Below are 21,957 nucleotides of genomic sequence, written 5' to 3'. Positions count from 1 at the left end.
TAGTGTTTTTGGATTATTCGCGATACGTGGTACCAGACCTCAACAAACCTGACTAATATTTTTTAACAACGGCTCCAAAATTAAGTGGTCTATAGGCCTAAACGATAAAATACAAAAATATCTTTTTGAGTCGCATCATCGGTGAACAATCGGCACTCTTCATTATGCAAATAACCCTCGGAGTCGCACATGCGCAGTGGAAAGTGCGGATGAACCTACGCGTACTTAGCCGTTTAGAGTAATGATTCACAAACAAACATTCCATGGTTACGGGCCACGGTTCCACGGTTCGAATCCTGGCCGCGTTGGTTCCTTGTGCGTTGGTTCTCTCCTATGCCACGAAGGCTTTTCTCCGGGCCCTCTGGTTTTCCTCCCTCCGGAAAAATCAAACACTTTCGATCTCAGGCTTTGCCCCGTGGTCATATATGGGCCGATGTGGCCGGCAGCCATAGGCGCCTTTACGTGCCAGCGGCCCGACCACGTTGTAGCCGCGTCCTTCGCAATTCAGCATACCAGCTGCGAGTAAGGATGATTAGCCTCCCAAATTATTATTATTATTATTTGTGTATAATGAGTTGCCTATGGGAAGACGTTGGAATCCCCCTTTTGTTTAGATTTCTAACCAATTAGAAGGAAACAATACACTTTGTGCTGCAAATTAAACTAATTGTAGTTAAAGGTGTAGTTAGTGAACTGAGTAAAGACGAATTTAAGTTTTCTAAATTGAGCATATTTTTAAAGATTTTAATAGCGGGTTGAATTTCTTTTCGACAAAACAGGAAAAAACCCGCAGTCTTTATGTGGTGTAGTGACCACAAGGTCTTCACTACATCGACTCTCTATACATGCAATCAAAAATCTCATGTGCAGGCGTTTAACTTGATACCAACAATAAGGAACCGTTTAGAAACACTCCGATGAAAATAATTCACCGAAACATATTTTTGTTGATGTCGCTATTCGGCCCAGTACAAGCACTTGAGATTGCGACTTGGCCCAAAGTGGCCAATTGATCTATCACGCTCCGCGCGACAAGTAACCCGCGTTCATAAATTTAACGGTTGACATTATCTGTGGCATTGCATGCAAGGCAGATACTTCTGTTTCAAAGGGTAAAGAGATAGGCTCGTTCGATGGTCTTTAAGTTGAACACGCCGGTGAGTATTGCACCGACAGCTCGGACCATCCATCCGTCATCTTCATTGGGTAATCAAGACTGTCGCCATTGTGAAGTGGCCGTCCGGAACAGGTATAATTCTGCCACTAAGTACACTTCACTCCCGCCTTCCTAAACTCATTAAGCGGTCGCCTCACTTAGAAAATGTTAAGATGTCCTTTCAGATAATGTATCGCTTCCCATGATATCCCTACATAATCTAATATTGTTACGGCGCCGGTTGCAGATGCGTGGTTCGGTGGCATTAAGGCGATTTGTGTTCCTGACGGGGACTTTGACAAGTCCAATTCTCCTCCTTTAATGATGCGTAGTTTACTACCGGGATCATCAGCGGTGATTCAATTTTGATGTGCAGTCCACCGTAGCGGGACATATTGGAGTTTGTACTTTTCCGGTTATGGACCTTTACATCAGAAGGATAGACCAACCGATAAGGGTTTCACCATACACAAGGCGCATTCTTGAAGTCTGTAAACTTTAAGCACCCACAATAAATTATGACAGTAACTATGGCATGAACGGCTTGAAACTTTCCGACTTCAATTTGAAGCAATCTATCCTCTTCTTGTCCTGTTTGTTGTTGGAGTCGATATTGATGTGTCTATTCAGAATTTTATAGAAGCATGTAAGTCTATTTCTACGATGCATTTAGTCTTGGAGTGGTAGCCAGCCAAGATTGAGAGATGAGACGCTGGTGTCTTTCCCATAAGAGTTGGTGTTACTGACAAATCTGGAATGGTACTAATCACATGCTGAAAGTGAAATACAGATTCAGAGTTCTCATTTGAAGCTACTTTAATATGTACTCTTCACCGGGGTCCACCCGATGTTCCCCAGTCCTTATGTTTCCCAGTTCCTATGTTCCCCAGTGTTCCCCTAGGGTTAGGATTAGATTTAGGGTTAGGGTTACTGGATATATGAATGGGGTCACTGTGGGGAACATTTAGGGACTGGGGAACATAGGTACGCACCCCTCTTCACCACTTTCAAAGTTTGAATATTATTTTATAAGTTTCAATACATATTTATAGTTTTATTCATACGTTCTAACACGGGAAAAGGGGAAATGCAATGTTAAAAAAAAGAAGTAAAACCGGTTGTATCTGATAGGAGCGTATATACACTCTAAAAAGTCCGGGCCAGATTTTACCCGGAATCCGCGGTACTATTTGGCCTGACACTTTCAGGGTCAAAATTGACGCTTTTCAGGTCAAAATGACCCGGAAATTGAGTCAGAAAAGTTACATTTTGACTCGGAAAAGTGTCAGGCAAAACAGATCCCGGATTCTGACTCAAATTATTTTATTTTGAGTATGAAGGTTTTTACAGATCGCGTTACACTTGACAACGAACACGCACAATTTGTAAATGGTTTGTAATGGACGTCTTGCAGTAATAAGCTTGCAGTTAGGGAACGCAGGGAACTGACTGTGACTTAAGCGGTCACCACTGAATAATTACCACCAAGCCACCTTTATTAGGTATTGATTTTGCCTCCCAGTTAGTTGCCATAGACACCGAATTTTGTCGAACCGAATGGGCCTCATTAGTTTATCAACGATCGTAATTATACGGCGTACGGTACGGTGAGTAAATGTCAGTGTCTTGTGCAAAACAATTTGGAGAGATATTTTATTGCCTATAACAGTTTTATCGCATGCCCTTGAAATTTTAGGGTTTTTTTCAAAAAGATAAACTTTGGAAATTTTTGAAATATAAAAAATGACAGTTTCCACATTTTTTTTTCTGTTTCTGAAAATAGAATCAAATATATAGTGCTCGCAGAAACAGTGCAAAGCAACGGCGTAGCTCAATTTCCATCTTTATTATTATCTTGTACTCTTTTTATACCAACGTTTTCGAAAGCCAAATCAACATTCGTCATGATGATGAATTACTCTATTCTTGAACCAAATTGTTATCGGCATGATGTTGATATGGGGGTTCAAAAGCACTCATATCTACCTTCATTTACCTAATTGAACGACAGAAGGCTTACACTGGTACAATATAACACACTAAAAATGGTGAAATTGGCTTTTAGTCCGAGAAAAGTGCGATGAGAGCCGCTCGTTACCAGACGAGTGACCGATCAGCGCGTCATTGCTCCCGCTGCATTTGCTTTGACCGCGCAGTCCTGGCACGTACTCAGTTATATTACCACTATATTTAAATATGCCTCTGGCACCCTTGCCAGTGAGTTGGTAATAGACTTTACAACACTTGCGGTATAGGGAAAACTAAGAGATACTTCACAAGAAATCGAAGGAGTGCTGGAGGACTCGTGACCAAAAACGAGTCGAGAGGACTGAAGGGTAGAACAAAAATGATTACGTATGCCGAGATAGCTATCTACGCTGCAAGGAATATTCCGCATTAAGACCTTATTAGGGCCGCAAACAAACGTTTCTAGTAAACAGACAGCATCTACCACAGCCGTCAGCAAAATATTAGACGAGTAAATAGACCGATCATTAAACAAGAGCCACCCCCTTGGGAGAAAAATATAGTTATGACCTTGCATCCTTGCACGACATGGTGTGTGAATTCTGGGGTCTTTGACTTGTTCAGCCATCTGCTGAACCTGGAGGAAGAATCGCAAGAAACCAGATTTGGCTAAAGGCAAGCTAATGGAAACACTTCTGGTGTAGAATTAATGTTTAAGGAGGTAGGACATTCTGATTCTGCTTTTTTTCTTAATGCTACTTCGGACATTTCCGGATAGGCCTACACGAAATGTCATTCTGGAATTACAAGACTTACAAAAATGAATGGACCGATTGAGAGTTTACCTTAGTCACTGTAACCATTGCGGTATCACAAGAAACAAGAAACAGACAAGGTTACAATACAGTTTTCTTAAAACAAAGAATTGCCGAATGCCGAAATCACACAAGGGCGGATCCAAAGGGGGGGGGGGGGGGGGTCAACGGCGGCTTTGCCCCCCAAAAAGAAACTTTTTTTTTGTTTAAGTGACGTCGCAAAAAAAGGTAGCTACTGCATACAACACTATGCACCAAAGCCATGAAGAGTCCCTTTGCTTTTCATATTAAATTTGGGGCAGAACATTTTGCCCCAACTTTTTCGAAGAACAAAAACAAAATTGTTTTCTGGATCAACCCTTGAACTCACATGTTCCAACTCACATGGCAGCTTCTCAGTGCAAAATGGTCCAACGGATCTTAATTATTTCGAACAGCACAATCAACCCAGTCAGCGAAAGGTATACAGTCCATCGGGAGTGATAAAGGAATTAACTATAAATGGCTCCCAAAACGCTAATGAGGAAGTACTTGGGAAGCCGTAAACGCTTTCCAAATGGCATCAACAGTCTACACATTCCCGTATGGCAGTACCCTTTATTGATGAAAAACTACGGACATTAAAGCTACCGGCGTTAGTATACTACTGCGGACGCCCACACTAATCATTTCCACTGCAAAAGCTTGCAAAACAAATTGCAAGATTGATGGGCCACAGTTCTGCCACGCAAGCAAAACATGTTCAGACGTTTTGAGTAAATGAAGGGTGATAGCTTCTACAGTGGTGGATTCGCTTCACAGACCACGATAATGAGGTGTCTCAGAAGATTAAAAGGTAACGTAAACACGAACGAAAGTGACGTATTGGTGTTGTCGTCAAAATGAAATAATGACGTCATCAGATGGACTTCAATCGCACCATCAAGCTCTACCAATTCTTCAAGTTCATAGTGAGCATATCTTTTTATACCTTTTTTTTGGTGAGGTTACAATAATATCACAACAGGGTGGTGCAAAAAGAAGGAAACCCACCTACTTGTTGAGCATATTTTAAAAATTCAATATAATGGTATAAAAATGATTGTAAATGCACATTTTGTATCCGAGTTTGAAAATTTCAAGTGCCAAACTTGTGTCCACCGCTTGACAGTTCCGGAGCTTGATTTGAAGACAAAAACACTACACTACTTAATAACAGGATGGACAACTGTGATTTTGGTGACTTGTATTCAAATAAGCATAATAACACTATTCTTGTGATTTTCTTAAAAGATTGTTTTCACCACGTAGGCAATATGGTTGGAGAGCTATACTTCACTACATTATAACAAAACAGTTCAAATAAGTTAAGTAAGTAGGTTAAAATTCCTGTTAAAAGTGGATTTCATTCTTTTTTGCACCACCATGTACACAGAGAATCTGTTCAGTGCCCAGTTTCCGTATCAATCTTAAGTTTGCTACAACAAAATGACATGTGTAGATTTTGTGAGGCCATCATGTGGCTTGAGCACTGAGCTTGTTCTCGAAAGTGTGCCGACACGGTTATGGAAAGTGTGCTCAGGGCATCCACACTGAAGAGCTGATGTATATCACATATACCTCACACTGCATATGCCTTATTGATCGGAAGTAAATTAAATTTACGACATAAAATGACCTGAGACGTACACCAATTTGGTAGACGATTTTTGCTTCATTTGACTTGCTAATGCGAACTTTATCCCAGTCGGTTGGATACATTTCAGATTTTTTTTCACCACACATGGTTGAAGAGCCATACTTTACTATATTATTTAAAAAAAACCCAGTTCAAATAAGTTAAGTAAGAAGGTTCAAATTCCTGTCAAATGTGGGTCTCCTTCTTTTTGCCCCTGCACCCTGTATAGGCTACGGTATATCACATATCAAGTAATCACATAACACAGCGTCGACTCCCAAACTGACCGCTGGCGACCTGTCATTGAACTTGAGTTAAATGTTTTAGACAAATACAATTATAAAATTGAAAGGCTGTTTGTGTTTGCTATACCTATTAGAGTGAACACTGGCACACTCAACGCCAATTAATGAACAAGAGAAATTAGAAGGTTGTTTGGTCCGATCTCCATGGATGTAATTTGAATAAGAGATTATCATTATACTACATTTACTTCCCATAAAAATGTTTTTCAGACCACCACAGTTGCATTTTCTAGACTCACTGACCACCTGTTTACAATGTGTAAGTCAGGCCAGAGTAGGGCCAGGATTTTATTGACCTCAGGTTACCTTTTCAACTTAATGAAGTTGATGCTGGTGTGCCCAAACTGGGGAAATAAAATGTAAATCTAAATGTTTATTTTTCCCCCTTTTTTTCTGCGTCTATTTTGCCCGCCTGCTCAATAGACGTCATCGTTAGCTCATTAAATTTGAGCAAGAATGAAAATAATTACAAGTTAGCGACACAACGGTCATCAGTATTTCTGATTAAAGATGGGTAGAAACCAATGCGGAAAGCCCGTATCTGTCCTCCCTACGCCCTCCGTTTTCCCCTGAAGGCATGGACTGTATCTTTCTCCAAGACGATCAATCTCCCAACACTGGCTTCATTCAGTTGAGTATGCAGATCCAAGTAGCTTTGTAGTCAACCCGTGCACCAATCATGGCAGCCAATTCTGTCCGCTCCAATTCCACCTCCCAATACCTGTTTTCCCGCCAAAAATAAATCAATGTGTTGCTTTCACATCGGGCTGTTTGGTGTTGCACCACGCACGCGTTTTAAAACACTCTCAAACTGCTATAGAAAAAAACAAAACATGCACCCGTAAGCACATATCAGGACCGTGGATGGTAGTATTGAGAAAATGATAGAAGCGACTCTGGCAAGAAGAAAAAAAATTCAATTTTCGACTCCCCAGGAGGGAAACGTGTGTAAATGACCGTGAAATGTTGAGGCGTTCAATTAATTATTACGGGGGGTGGGCTGGCGTAATTCGGGAGACTGTCCTCGCCACACGTCGCCCGTGGCTAAATTTATCTGATACATCGGATTCTGATGAAATGGAAGCTATACCGAACGCCTTGATGACGAATGAAACATACTGGCTTTTGGAGAAAACAGTGGGTTGATATTGTTTCACTCAGTTATTGTTGTCATACGAACAGTTCAATTCAAAACGTGCCAAAAAACACACATCAATCAAAAGATTCTGCAAGTAAAAAAGATCAGAAATTAGGATGGAAATCGAAACAAGACAAAAGCAGTACGGCGTCCAGTATTTACTCTAAAATGTCACGAGAAAGAAAGCTTTGGGTGTCTTTTTTACACATACAATTAATTGATTATACATTTAGCAAGAACCGTTTTACGACCACAATATTTTAAGGGGATTGTATATCCCAGATAACGAAACAAAAGTAATATATATTAAACAAATCACACTTCGATCGTACACGAAAATGTTTTCGAAAAAAAATTGATTGGCATGGAACAAAATGGGACTTACCCAATAAAAATCATACCAAAATTAGTGAAGGAATAGGCAAAAGGTATTAAATAAACACCGCGATCTTCAATTGCAGGAATTATGAAAACAATTAGAAAAATTCATATTAACAAGTTACACAATAAATCCAAAATACAGAACAAGTCTCAAATAAGACACACGGCCATAAATGATCACAACACATTAGCATTAAAAAATGTGTGACTCCATTAGGCTTAAATCAATACTTAACTGAAAATATTTTTTTTCGCAATATCTTTGCTCTGGTTGTGTGTATCTCAAATGACATCAAATGAATTCGAGCAGCCTTTCCAGTTTTCAATTTTTATATCGAAACCGACCAAGGCCAACAGATAAACAAAAGAGGATTACGGAAAGCTGACTGGGAAAAAACCCCACTCGTCCTGAAACTAGGTCGAAAAAAATCCTCTTTATAATCCATTCCTTACAAGGAAATCTTTCAGTGAATACACATGTTATTGTTTGTTAAAAGGGCCCATGCAATGTATTTTTTTACGCAGTCCTTGAAAATTCACCTCTGTGTACCACTGAACTGTATTTTCAATTTTCATTTTGCCAGTTTTCAAGGGTATTTTTGGTGCCTTTTTGGTTTTTATGCTAATAATGTCCATGTCCACTCATGAGCAAAAGTGTGATGTCATTTCACACAGAAATCTCAATGTTAAGAGTTATTTCAGCACCACAAGTTACCATAATTTTGGATCTTTTACTATTGTAAATTTTTTTTTCTTTGGTAATTCGCAGTTGTGTCAGTGACATGGCAGTACGCCAATGAAAAAACTATTCTTACAAATGTTTTCAATGAGCAGATTTTTGGGTTCACAATTTGAACACAAAACCCCTAAACTGAACAGTGTCTTCCTGAAATGACATCACAGCAACAGCGCTCTCAGTTGTCCGGAAATGCATGGACAATTTTGAATATTTTAAGAAATGCACATTTCAGTAAAACTAACCAAAAAGGGATATCAAATAGTGTTCATACATTTAAAAAGGAGGAGAAAAACTGCACAAAATGTGTTCCTAAGAAAAATGCATTGGATGAAACCTTCAAGCGAACTTGGCCTACACTGGCATTTTGTAAAACATTTAGACGGATCCACCTGTCACCCGCAGGCATGCATGGCTACAATCCTAGCGTTGAGATCTCTTTGTGTCTACATTATATTGCATGTTGATCGTCCAACAATAGCGATTGTGATTGACATTGATTTAATCTGCCCGTTCATTTCCGGGGAAGGGTTTCTACAGTAGACGGATTATGCAGCACATTGTTCTTTATTGTACCTAACAAGTGAACGACGCGCAATCGATTGATATACCAGAACAAGGACATTTCTCTTGAGACTGTTCGCAAACTGAACTGTGGTTATACAATTTAAAGGTGGCACCTTCAAATACAACCTGACAGCACAGTAATTATTTTGTATACATGTATCCGCCTTAGATGGTACCTGACCATGATGGTTTAATAATGTGGGTTGGTAGGACCAGAACTGTTATCTTTAAAACAGATCTGAAGATCGATTTTCGTCGCGGACAAATTACTAGTACGGGTGAAATTAAAGACACACTCATCAGGAAGCTGCGCTCAATCAAAGTTTCAATAACCAAATTTAAAGTTTATTGGCAAAACCAACAACTTTTAGTCTGTAATATTCGAAAAAAATATTTGAGGATTTTTTTGTCTGTTTTTTTTGTCCACTTATACGCTTGAGACTTTGTATTGGTGAGGTGCGCCTGGAGAAATGATACTGTACAAGCGTTTCAAACGGTTTACGTCACCATTTCAGAAAATAAATTAATATTCGTTCTTTATGTTAATGAAACTGTGACGATCAGTAAGCTTAGCAGATTAGAGTCAAAGATACCTATTTTCATTATCTTATTTGAGAGGCTCTTAAAAATAAAATAGAAGTGCCGCTAATTAGCATGTAATAAATATATTTACGGCGGATTATATCATCCCCTGAGTTGAACGCTCAGCAAAGCAGTCTAAAAATCATTAAACACTTGTTGAATTTGAAGAAACACCAAAGTCTCTCCCCAAATTCCGATTACGAGTAAACAATGAGTTTGAACCAACTATGGTGTAGAGGTTAGATTGAGCAGCTATCCAATTTACCACAAGACATGGGCAATTACCATCTCGACAATCAAATACCCTACACCGTCTTCTCATATATCAAGTGCCCAGGACGCTTACGCAGCTGAGCAGTAAATGAACATTACTATAACTCTCATCAAAATAACAGGCACTGACAGACACGTTTAACTTTCCACAGACCCAAACATCGAATCGCATGAAATGTATCATACCAACAGGGATAAAGTTCGCATTAGCAAGTCAAATAAAGCAAGAATCGTCTACCAAATTGGTGTACGTCTCACGTAATTTTCTGTCCTAAATTTAATATACTTCCGATCAATAAGGCATATGCAGTATGAGGTATAAGTAATGTGATGTACATCAGCTCTTCAATGTGGATGCCCTGAGCGGCACACTTTCCATAACCGTGTCGGCACACTTTCAAGAACAAGCTCCAGCCAGGCATAATGGCCTTACAAAATCTACACGTCATTTTGTTTTAGTAAAGGAGTAAGGTTATGTACTTTAGATCGATACGGAAACTGGGCAACAGATTCTCTCTGTACATGATGGTGCAAAAAGAAGGAACCCTGCTTCCGGGAAATTTAACCTACTTACTTAACTTCTTGGAACTGTTTTGATATAATAAAGTGAAGTATAGCTCTTCAACCGTATACGTGGTGAAAACATCTTTAAAAAAGATCGCAAGAATAGTGTTATTATGCTTATTTGAATACCAGTCACCACAATCACTGTTGTCCACGTGTAAAGTGTAGTGTTTTTTTGTCTTCAAATCAAGCTCCAGAGCTCAGTCTAGCGGATGGAGCCGTCCGTGGACAAACAGGTTTGTCACCATTTTTTAAAAAAACTTACCGGCATATATCTCAGAGACAAAGTAATCATTTGCAATCATTTTTTCGTCACCTATGTTTACTGATCAATATTTTAATACCATTAAATTGATTTTTTGAAATATGCTCAATTAACAAGTAGGCGAAAATTGCTGCCAAAAGTGGGTTTCCTTCTTTTTGCACAACCCTGTATAAATCCATCACAATGTTTTATGGAGCTTGAAGTGTCATACAATTTTAAATTGTATGCCTACCGATTTTCTTTATGCATTTGAAAACCAGACGGATTCGTTAAGAATTTAGACACGTCAATACGCGGTTCTTTTGGTAAGCCTGCATAAATTATTAACTTTCGTGTGAGTGGTTTTGTTTTCAACACCCTCCCGCCATAAAAATCGATTACTCGGCTATTTTTTACAGATGTTGTGGATAACAGTGGGTATTATTTGAGTTGTTTACCTTTTTCATTCAGTGACCAATGCAGTCTTTGCTTATTCAGAAATCAAGAACGTATTCCATTGTTAATTTAACACTAAACGGTGGCTTGTTATACACGTACTTTTTTTCTACTGTTCAATGCATTTGCTATATGTCCTTATGGGTGCATACCTATGTTCCCCAATACCGATGTTCCGCGAAATCCCTACCCTATCACCCTAACCCTAACCCTAACCCTAGCCCTAAACCTAACCCTAACCCTAATCCTAAGAAATTCGGGGAACATCGGTAGCGGGGAACATAGGCATTGGGAACATCGGGTAGACCCCGTCCTTATGCTCGACCTTAACGGTGGCTATGTTCCGACATCCCTATGTTCCGAAACCCCTATGTTTTGACACCCCTATGTTCCGGTTAAGGTTATAGGCTTAGGCTTAGGATTAGGGTATGTGTCGGAACATATATAGGTGTGTCGGAACATAAGTGTGTCGGAACATTGGTTGTGTAATCGACCTTTACATTTTAATTGTCATATCTAAAGACCCTTTTTTCCCCGCGAGGCTTCAAAAAAGATACATTAGGCCTATGCATCACAGGAAATTAGTAATCTTGAAAACACTTTCATGAACTTTAAAAATGTAACATTAAAACAACTCGTATTAAACAAACTCGTATTATGCCGATGGTACAACGCCATTCAAGAAGAATCTTTTTAAGTCGAGTACGGTGTGATTTTATGGATGCAATGCAAAGCCATGGCCATGCAAATCGTATTAATCTCACGGATTTCGAAAACGCTGACAGTGTAAGGAAGTCATTGAGGAAATGGAATCATATAGCATGCTACGCCTCGTCGGCTTGTTTTCGTAACCTCTAAAATCCGCAGCTGTCATCTGGGTAATTGGCCGTAATTGTGTTTTCGTTGTCACCACAATTTCAGCGGACGAATTAATGTGACCTGGTTTTGACTGCAAAGGCAATTGGCGGATCAAACGTGCAGCCCAGCGCATCCCGCAAAAGTGGCTGTCTGAATGATACAAAAGCTAGCCTCCGGAAGCTCCTCAAATTGCTGCTTTTGTTGTTGGTGTGGTGGGACTATTGATGTATGCCCGTGATACTGATATACATCGATTGTTTATTTGGTTTGAATTACTTCTGGGAACACGACTGTTAAAACAGATACACCCAATATAAGTTCCACAATCACACGAGTGACCAAAGTGAACATGGTTATCGTCCTTCCACATAATTATGCACGCATTGTGTCTAGGGCAATCATCAGGAATTGGAAGTGTGTTTTATTCATTGCACTGTTCAAGTTCCAATACTGCGATGGTTGATTATACAAGAAGAAGATATCTCACACCAATAAGGAGGTTCCCATATATACACATACTTTCTACAAATTGATTCTAAGCCAAACGCGCTTAGAGTCAGACTTGCTTCAGAAGTTGCATTTTGCCTTTCCATTCTAGAATAAGAAAATCAATGTTGTTACAAGCTTATACTTCGGATATTGTATAAATATTGAGAGCGTTAGAAACCCACCACAAAAGTAAGGATAAACGAGACTATAAAAGAGTGGCTATATATACGTCCGCCCGCGATTCAAAGTTTGGTATAATACCAAGACTTTTGCGCGCACTGCGCCAAAACGCAAAATTACTTTATATCCGTAAAATAGTTTGTGGACATTATACATGTTGGAAACATCTTTTTATAGGCATATACATGTTAACATGTATATAACTTTGACATATGACATAAAACACCTGCCATTGGGAGATAATTATCGCTCACTGGGCGTCCGCACAATTTGACATAAAATTGACGTGACGTCATGGAAACTTCGTCTATTATGTACAAGTAAAAGAGAGTAAAACAGAGACTCAAGTTCCGTTTACAAATAATTGGTATTCTAAACTTAACTTGGAACTTATGATTGGGAGAGCCCTGCGGCCAAAATGTTCCACGACACAACAATTTGTTATTCAATCATGGATCCTTTCCAAAATGCAGCCGTGTTTGCTTCCCAAAAACACTTTGGGCAGGGATCATGCGATCTTATAACCCCAATCTCTCCGACTGACTGAAGAAATCACCGACGCCAACAGTGTCCCAAATCGCTGAATCTTTCATGTGCCCATGGCGCGTGCATCTATGTTATCGGACGATGTGAATTTGCTCTAGTGAACCGCCAGCAAGTTAAACAAAGATTACCAAATTGAACTCATCTATATTCATACTTGACTCTCACGAGTATCCATGTACGGGTCGCCAGTACATCATCTTTGGTGTTAAATGCCTCATTGGAGATGGCGACTTTGCCCCAGGAGCCCATGATTACTGATTACCTAATAAGGACAATAAGATCCATTGCCCGAACAACATTGCCCAATGGTTTCATCCAGGGCCTCCCTTGAGTGTTCATATCCTATCTAGAAAGTACAGGCTTTACATTGAGAAGTCGGCAGGGCTTATCTACTTATTCTCATTGGTTTTCATGCAGGGTCGGTTCACGCTCTGCCGTGAACCAACGCGAACAGGAGGTGGGCCAGATCGTATTAGGTCGTATTTTGGCAAAAGCGAACAGTAACGCGACTTTGTGACGTCAGGCAGGTATTTGCGCTGCGAATTGGCAAAAGTTGAACACATCTCAACCCCCGCAGCAAAATGTTTCCCAACGTGGAATTCGCTTTGCCATTCGAATTCCTTGCTGTATGAACAAGCCGTTATTTGTCAGCAGGTATTTGATGTTGGGATTCCAGAAATGTAGCACAATTACGATTCGCGGCGAATTTCGCGGCGAATATTTCGAGGGGTCAATTTCGCTTCGCACCCGTGTTCGCGTATAAAACTCCAGTCTAAGTAAAGGCCGGTTCCATACTTCATGCGAACGTGAAAGCGATGCAAATTTGACGTCCCGAAGCATCGGCGCTGCGAAATTCGTCGGAGTTGAAATGTGTTCAACTTTTGCAAATTTGCAACGCGAAACACGGCCTGACGTCACAAATTCGCGTTCGCGTTTGCTTTCGCGCCGAGTATGAACGGTTTATTCTCTCGGGATAACTTGTGCGCGGGACCGTGCGTCACTATGCGTCATTAGGGGCACTGTTCAGAGTCAATGAACAAAGCTATTCTCTGCATTATAAACATTTATTTTAGGAAGCGGGGGGGGGGGGGCTCACAAAGGTACAGTTAATTGGTGACATGTGAGACCCATAAAACAAATTATACGAAGTTACAGAACAATTCGGAAGCTGACTCGGAAGTACCACGTGAAGGAGCTCATTAAATACAGCGAAATCATCGGGTACGGGTACAGACTGTTTAAGTCGACCACTTTGGCCCGCTAGTTTACGCTAATTGCCCAGGTTTGAGGACTAACATCAATATTCAAGGTGCCTTTGCGCATACATAAACTTTCTCAAATCACACCGGTCCTTTAAATGTATTTTCCTTAGGGCCTATGGAAGCTTGTTCTGTTTACGTGTTTGCAATTCAGCGATGTAGACCTTGGCCTACAATCAAATACATCCGCTATTGTTTTTTTCTCAGCAATAAATTGAGGGCATATCACTTTGGACTATTTATAGAATCTTCGATCCCAGTTCTAGGATCTATAATTACACTGGCATGTTGAATGCAGCAATGTATACTCCCCGGTCCCAGTTGGTTAGATTTAATCAACACGGCCATTGTGTCATAGAAGACGACGGGCCTTAAGCAACCCGTCAATGTATCAATCGTGTCCCGAGTAATACGAACGCGGGTCGGGAGGAGACATTGAATTCCTTAACCTGACATTATATAGACATTCCTTGGCAAAAGGTTTAAAGCTTAAAATAATTAGAGAAAAAGTGGAGTAACCCCATTTGGTTAATGTTACAAAAGCTTAAGTCACGCCACACTTCCAATGGATTATATACAAGGAGATTTGCGCTTTCAATTTATGTAAAAGCATGTGATTTGGAAGCTTTTGAGCTGCTCCTGTGGGATCCGAACCCGACACCTGCTGCTTGTGCATAATCGCGTTCTGCCATGCCCGCTGCCCTATTCGGCGCCGTGCTTTGTTACGATGTGTAAAAGTTAGTCCAATGACTTACTGATGGAATTGTTTTCAGCAGTTATGCTTGCCGTACTTGCCGCTCTATAAGATTTGCACCAGCCAGCCGACACCCGCAACCTCGGTGATCGAGTTGAACCATCTGCGCTGAAAAGCGGGAGGTCGTGGGCTCGAGTCCAGCGCGGATACGTTTTGAAAGTTTGTTATCATTAGCACAGGCAAAACATTTAAAAATACTTAATCGACAATGGGCACCCTATACTGTTATAAGTACTGAAGTAACATTGGTGATGTTGGACAAGTATTTTCAATAAGAACCAGCACCGTCATGGTGGTGGATGCAAAACTGACACAATAACCTTTAGCAAAGTGGTGGAAACAAGTTAGTACTAACGAGGGGAAACGCATACATATAATGACCGGCAACATTGACTTATTTTGAATAGAGATATACGTGGTGTTCATGATTAAAGTGCCAAGGGTGTGTCACTTACAACCCCCAGAACAACCCCTTCCAAGCGGACGACTTGGTATCAGGAAGTTGGTAGGAATACGAATCTTAACTAACTTAATAGCTTGAATTGTAAACAACTGGTCATCAAAATCCTTAGATATGCGCGATGTTCAATTGGAGAAAATAAAGGATTTGCTCCAGTGCAACTGAATAGTGAAAAGACAGCTTCAAAAGTATGACAGCGGTAAGCCTTTAAGAAATCGCAAATGGAAGACAATAATTCAGTTTCTTTGAGCAAAATGGTGCATTGTGGTCTTCAGAAAGTGCAATATTTAAACCGTTGTGACGACATGCAATAGGTTTTGCTAAGCTGATCGGACTTAGCCGTGCACTTCAGAAAAAAAAAGGAATCCGACTTGACAGGTCCAAAGATGGTGGTTAAAATTACCTGGATTTCCACTGTTCCACGGGCAAGTGAGGCGCAGCGGCTCTAAGGCAAGGGAGAAGCAGGAGTAGAATGGCCGCCGAGACCTTGATTCGAATCCCCATCAGCCGATCCATCTAGACCGAGCACCGAGCACAAAGTGGATATCTGGCGCTTTGCAGTGTGCAGTTGAGAAGCATGCTAGCTGCGTATGTATACGGGGGGATCAGCACTCTCAGGCAACGCGCTTTGGTGTGTTCTTCATCCAATCGCACGTCTGTAGTTGGTGTGTATATATTTTTATGTAAGTGTGACGCGTGGTGCGCAGCTTTTATATAATGTAACCAGCCGAAGCTTTGATGCTTCAGGCTTTGCTCCTTCGTACAGCGGCCGATACGTTTCTCACTCGGCGAGGCTGGGGTGGGACGTGTCTTGCTTCGCGTCGGTGTCGTTAAAGTGGTTGTCATGAGGCCTTCCTACTGGGCATGCCATTGGCTGGATGAAAACTGACGTCACCGGTGTTATTGTGCAAGGAGAGGTCGATGCGTATTGGTTGTGCGAGGCCAGCTCGTATACAAGCCAGTCACTGCAAACATGGATGAAGAAAGCCCTGAAATGTTATGATAGATCTATCTAATGTTTCTCAAGCAAGAAAGATGCTGATTTATATTTCCTGCTAGTAAAATGAGCAGATCTCAATCTTCTGAAGAAACAGGAATATAATGTTGCAGGTTGGCTAACCTGAAATTAAGTTCACACTAACTCCAGATCAAACGCAGGCCACCCAGATTCTTACCCCGAAACCGCTCAAAACCTCACTCCAATCTTAACTTATAAGTCTGTCATCTCAATCCTAGTCCTCAAGCTTACCTTAAACCTAGCCATTAACCTAACGTCACACCTAACCATTACTCGAATCCAAAACTTGCCATGTATTTCGTATTTAACCACTTTCTGATGGGTTATTAAGCAACACTGTATCGAAGAATATATACCCTCGCCTTGTTTCCAGAAAGAATAAGGATGAACGCATGTTGGCTGCTCTTACAGCTCGCACATGTCATCATATCAAATTCGCATCATGTTCCACCATTATGGATTGTCGGTCTAAGCTTCAGATACGATCTTTCTTTTACATTCCTAACACTGACATTCAAAGGCTTCTTCTTTTTATCAGAGGGATATGTTTGAATTGACAGGTCAGGTAATAAAACGAATCAACATAATCGCACGAGCTAGCTGTCAAATTTAACTTTGAAAATAGTAGCGGCGGACCACTGTGAGAGGCGATTGGATTTGCATGCTCGGTAAATGCTTATTCAAATCAGTTTATGTTGCAACGAATGACAATTCACAACATTGATCACAGGGGAGTAAATCTCGGGGGATGGGGGCATATACCCCCCACTTTTTGACCAGGGGGGATGGCTTTTGAATCATTGCCCCCTCCCCGCCCCCCCCCCCCCCGCTTTTTCGTCATGAGAAAAAAAATGCGGATTTTGAGGCATTTTTCGAACATCCCTTAACCAAAATGTATTCAATACCACTTAAAAGTACAGAAACTCAAAAGCTTTTAAAAGCGCTGTTTTGAAGTAAGCGCGAGTGTACATGTTGATATACATCTATATCCCGAAGGGCGCCCCCTAGTGTAATGTGATGTTCAGCCTCCCCCTCTTGCCTTTCAAATTTCCACGGCCGGGGCATTTTTTAAATTGTAGTCATCCCCATCCCTCACCCCCCCCCGATTGATTGTAATCATTAAAGGGCCCAAGCAATGTAATTTTGTTTGATGCTATCATTGAACAGGCTTTATAAATGTACGTTTTGCTATTTTGAAGGGTATTTTGGGGCTTTTGGGGTTTTTATGGTAATGCAATGCTTTTTCTTTTTCGATTCCTTGTTGTGCAAGTACATGGCAGTAAGTTCATGAGCAACCCTTTCTCATAATTGGTTTCATTGAGCAAGGTTTGGTTTCACAATTTGAACAGTAAACCCTTAAACTAATCAGTGTCTTCTTGAAGGACATCAAAACAACAGTGCCCTAAGTTGTCCAGAAAAGTACGGAATTTAAAAACAACAACAATGTTTAAAGAAGTGCATGTTTCAATAAAATTCACAAAAAATGGATGTCGAATAGTTTCCATTCATTTCAGAGGAGTGGAAAGTTGCACATAATGTGTTCCTAAGAAAAATGTAATTGCATGGACCCTTACCATAACCTTTTGCCACACAGCCACACATAATCCTCCTGAAAAAATACATGATGAAAAAAACACAGGGGCAAAGATTTCAAGTTATCAGCGAACAGGAAGTCTATCTGGATAGATCATGCACGAGAGTAGTGTTGTTTTGAGCAGTGACATTGAATCGTCTTCTGAAACAACTGGCCCGTATTCAGGTGGGGACGAATAAAGGCCGGAAGCCTCAAGGGTATAGCGTCTTGGCTCGTTTTACAGTCAGAACCAATATTACCAAGTGATGTTTTTCCCCTCGGATGGAAAACATCACCCACATATAAGGTACAGGTGTTTTGTTTTTAGGAACTAAAGAGACAGGAATCAACATTACGAATGTTAAAGAGGCACTGCGTCCTGAAATCCCCCAAAATGTCATGCTTTGGATTGTTTACTTATCCTATTTCAAACATCTGGTTGAAAGGAAACAAACCTAATGTCTTACCGTTCCCGATAGTCCAGGCGATAATTAAAAAAAGGGCTCATTAGGGCAAGAAGAGTCATTTTTTAGTAGAAGTTGGTAACATAGCTATTTTACCTCATTTCAGGGTACTGAATCCGAAAATGATGTACCAAGCTGAATTTTAAGTGGAAATAGGCCCGATTTGCATTAATCGTTAATACCTGTCGTGTTATATATTTTTCCCATATTTGGGTGTATTTTTTATATTTTATTTTTGTGAAAAGTTTATTTTGGTGATTATACTTACACTTCTTTACTTTAATAACATTTTCTGAACACTTGACGGTTGAAATCACAACTAGCACAAACATCCCGATTTTAAGGGGTCGCAAAAGTGGCCCCCGACATTCGTTCTCGAACGAAATAACACAAAATCACCCAGTTTTTAAAGGATGGTGGTGTGGATGTTGCTATCTTTCTTTTTTGAATGTTCTTTCCGATGAACATCACGGTTCAAAACGCTTTTGGTAACCCAACTGGGCGCTTTCCATGACGCAGTACCCTTTAAGATGCTGCGCAGATGGAGACTCGAGAAAGTTGTGTGGCTGCAAATACAATGGGAATAACCCGATCACAGGGGCAAACAGCAAAAGACGCAATTGGGGCTCGTCTTTCAGTTACATAAGGATAAAAAGAATGAGTTTGGACAGAGTATTATATTTGCACGAGAGGGAAGTAAGCATACCCGGGGAATTACGATTTCATTTTCAGTGTTTACTTTCTCCCGAGTACTGACATGTCAGACGTCATAATGGCAAACTGGTTGTCTAAAGTGCATCGACACGTGCTTGGAGAGCAGTTTGGCCATTGACTGTGTGCGGCGTTGCAAAATCGCATTCGGTCTATAATGCATGTTGAGATCTAAGTGGCGCTTCAAGACGACATGGCATCTCCCTTAAGAACACATTTGTGTTTATTTATTGCCTACAAATCGTTGTATAATGGACACAAGAGTACGTACAATATCACAGCCTTATTGAAAAAGGACCTTCTACTATACACGTACAAAGTGAAGTTAAGTAATCTACAGTAGCGTTTTTCTCGCAAATGGCCGTTATAAAGAGACACTAATGTCTGCCTAATGTTTCAAGACCTATTTCTAAGCGTCGCGAACAGCCCAAATGCATTCCTCGTGATACGAAACCTAAAATTTACAAAGTTCAAGGGTGGATCGGAGGGGAGGCAATGGGGCCATGTCCCCCCAAAAGAAATGAATCTTTTTAAAGTGACGTCGCAATAGAGGCAAGCACCGCGTACACTACCATCTTTTCCTCAATCAAGTTTGGTTAAAGTGGTCATAAATTGCTTCAGATCGCACCACAGAGCATGTACAATTCAAAATATTTTCCCACGCCGTAATTTCTAGACCCACTTTTTGGGGGCGACTTTTTGGACCCCTCAAAAATGTGTTCTGGATCCGCCCTTGAGGGTACTTGGTCAAGGTTAGGTTAGGTTCTATGTCATTAAAGTTCGAATTTTGGTCTGCACAAGTCTATGGGAATAATCCCAAGGGTACCATTTCCCGTAAAATTTATTATACTACACAAAATAATTATCCAAAACAACTATTATTGTGTAACCGAAAACAAATCGTTAGTATAACAGGTTTTATAACAACATGTTTGACTTAGTTACATCACCAGACTACCAAAAGCCAGGAAAGAGATTCGACCAGTGAAAAGGCAGTTGTTATCAAATTATTCCACAAGTCTCCATGTTAAATTTTGATGACAACTCACGCCTGCTCCAAACCCTCAAGACATACAAGTACGAGCCCATGTTAGGCCCTACTTGTGACTTGCTGGTAAACTGACTTGTAACTGACTAATGATTTTCAGAGGCAAAAAACACAACCACCATTAAAGTTCTGTCCACGGATCACAAGAAGGTAAGTGTTCTTTCAGCAAAACAAACTTAACAAACCACATACTCACACAGGGATGTGTGTGAATTGTTTTCGTTTTGCTGAAAGAACGCGCACCTTTTTTTTGTGATCCGTGGGCAGAACTTTAAAACGGTGGTTGTGTTTGAAATTCCGTAACTTGAAAAGTGCATAAGTGGTTTGAATGATTCTTGTACTAAAAGAAAGCTTATGAATTGGGCTTTCATATCCTAGATTTTGAAAGTGCTACATGCAGAACTTCACTAAAATAATAGTCCCGACATTTGGGTTCGTTTTTTTTACTCGCCCTGTATATCAATATGTATACTTGCGCTTACATCAAACCCCCGGCGGCGCATTTTAAAAGCTCTTGTACTTTTTCCTTCACTTTTCAGTGCTGGAGGTTCGACAAATACCTCAAAATCCGCATGTTTTTCTCATCACGGAAAAGTGGTGGTGGGGGGGGGGGGGGGGGATGATTCAATAGCCCACCCCCGGTCAAAAAGTGTGGGTGTGTGTGTGTGTGTGTGTGGGGGGGGGGGGATAGATAACCCCCATCCCCTGGGATTTACGCCGCAAGGCAGATTTCGTTATGTTGGACTCATAATAGACTTATGATAGAGATAGACATGATTAACTTTACGATGAACTGACAATTGGCTTCGTAACAACATCTCTATGCAGCGTTTCCCAGGTCCAACAAACATTCTGATGACGAAATCACCAACATTAGAATTGTAAAGTACACAGTCTTGTCTACAACTACTCCAATTACCATAAAGATCCGGTGATGTAAACCAGCAATATCACAGCTATTAACATTCTTAATCTTATCTTAATTTACCCCAGTAAAGGGTTTCATTGTCAAAGTAATTACCGGTGCCTGATCTTTTCTGATTCAAGACAAATCCCAGACTTTAATTATTGCACGAGTGTTATAATTGCGTTTCAGTAGACCACGGTCTATACGTCGAAGGTAATGTTGGAATCTGGCTTATACAAGATAACATATAACCCTGTCTAAGAGTGGAATGAGGAGTGCCAAATGTTAAGTCTTACATAATTACTGTAAAACTAAAACCTTATTTCCATTCAATTAAAAAGAGGTAAAATTAAATAGCATTTCAAGAGCTGTGATATCTCTAGTTTAATTGCATTAACGGAATTTCTTTGAAACTGTATACATGTAATATATAAATGCTGTAAAAGTTGAATAACCGGTCATTGCTTTTTTGGGGAGAATGATGTGGTGATATTTCCATACACAATGCAGTGGCGCACCCAGGATTTGGCTTTTAGGGGCTCACAATGTTTTTTTTTTCAAATTGTTTAGTAATTGAATTTTTGTAAAAAAATAATGTCCAACATTTTTGGCCGCAGAATTTTTTTTGTAAGGGGGGGGGGGGACTATTTTGACGTTGGTGGCGCCACTTACACGCCCATGGCCACATACATATCACCAAAGTCAAATCGTGGGACTAAAAAAAAAATACAAAAAAGTCCCCCCAGCTCCCCCCCCCCCCTTAATGTGTAGATTAACGTTTTGGCATTATACCACCTACACAGTGGTGAATGCGAGACATTTTTTATTATTTTGATAATTGATATTCA

The 21,957-nt window shown here is 40.4% G+C and overlaps 1 protein-coding gene across 1 annotated transcript in view; it reads right to left on the bottom strand.

Moving 5' to 3' along the window:
• The window catches only part of LOC119741759 (probable insulin-like peptide 7), a 32,869-nt gene extending 16,540 nt beyond the window's left edge, over positions 1 to 16,329 (bottom strand). Inside the window, exon 1 of the mRNA XM_038217642.1 lies at positions 15,792 to 16,329. Within this exon, the coding sequence (XP_038073570.1) occupies positions 15,792 to 15,904 (113 nt within the window). The 5' untranslated portion in view covers positions 15,905 to 16,329. The remainder of the gene's footprint in view (positions 1 to 15,791) is intronic.
• Between the last annotated feature and the right edge of the window lie 5,628 nt (positions 16,330 to 21,957).

This window comes from Patiria miniata, unplaced genomic scaffold (assembly GCF_015706575.1).
Source record: "Patiria miniata isolate m_02_andy unplaced genomic scaffold, ASM1570657v1 HiC_scaffold_5, whole genome shotgun sequence".
NCBI lineage: Eukaryota > Metazoa > Echinodermata > Asteroidea > Valvatida > Asterinidae > Patiria > Patiria miniata.
The sequence above is the reverse complement of the archived record's forward strand: the minus strand, read 5'-3'. Positions and strand labels throughout refer to the sequence as shown.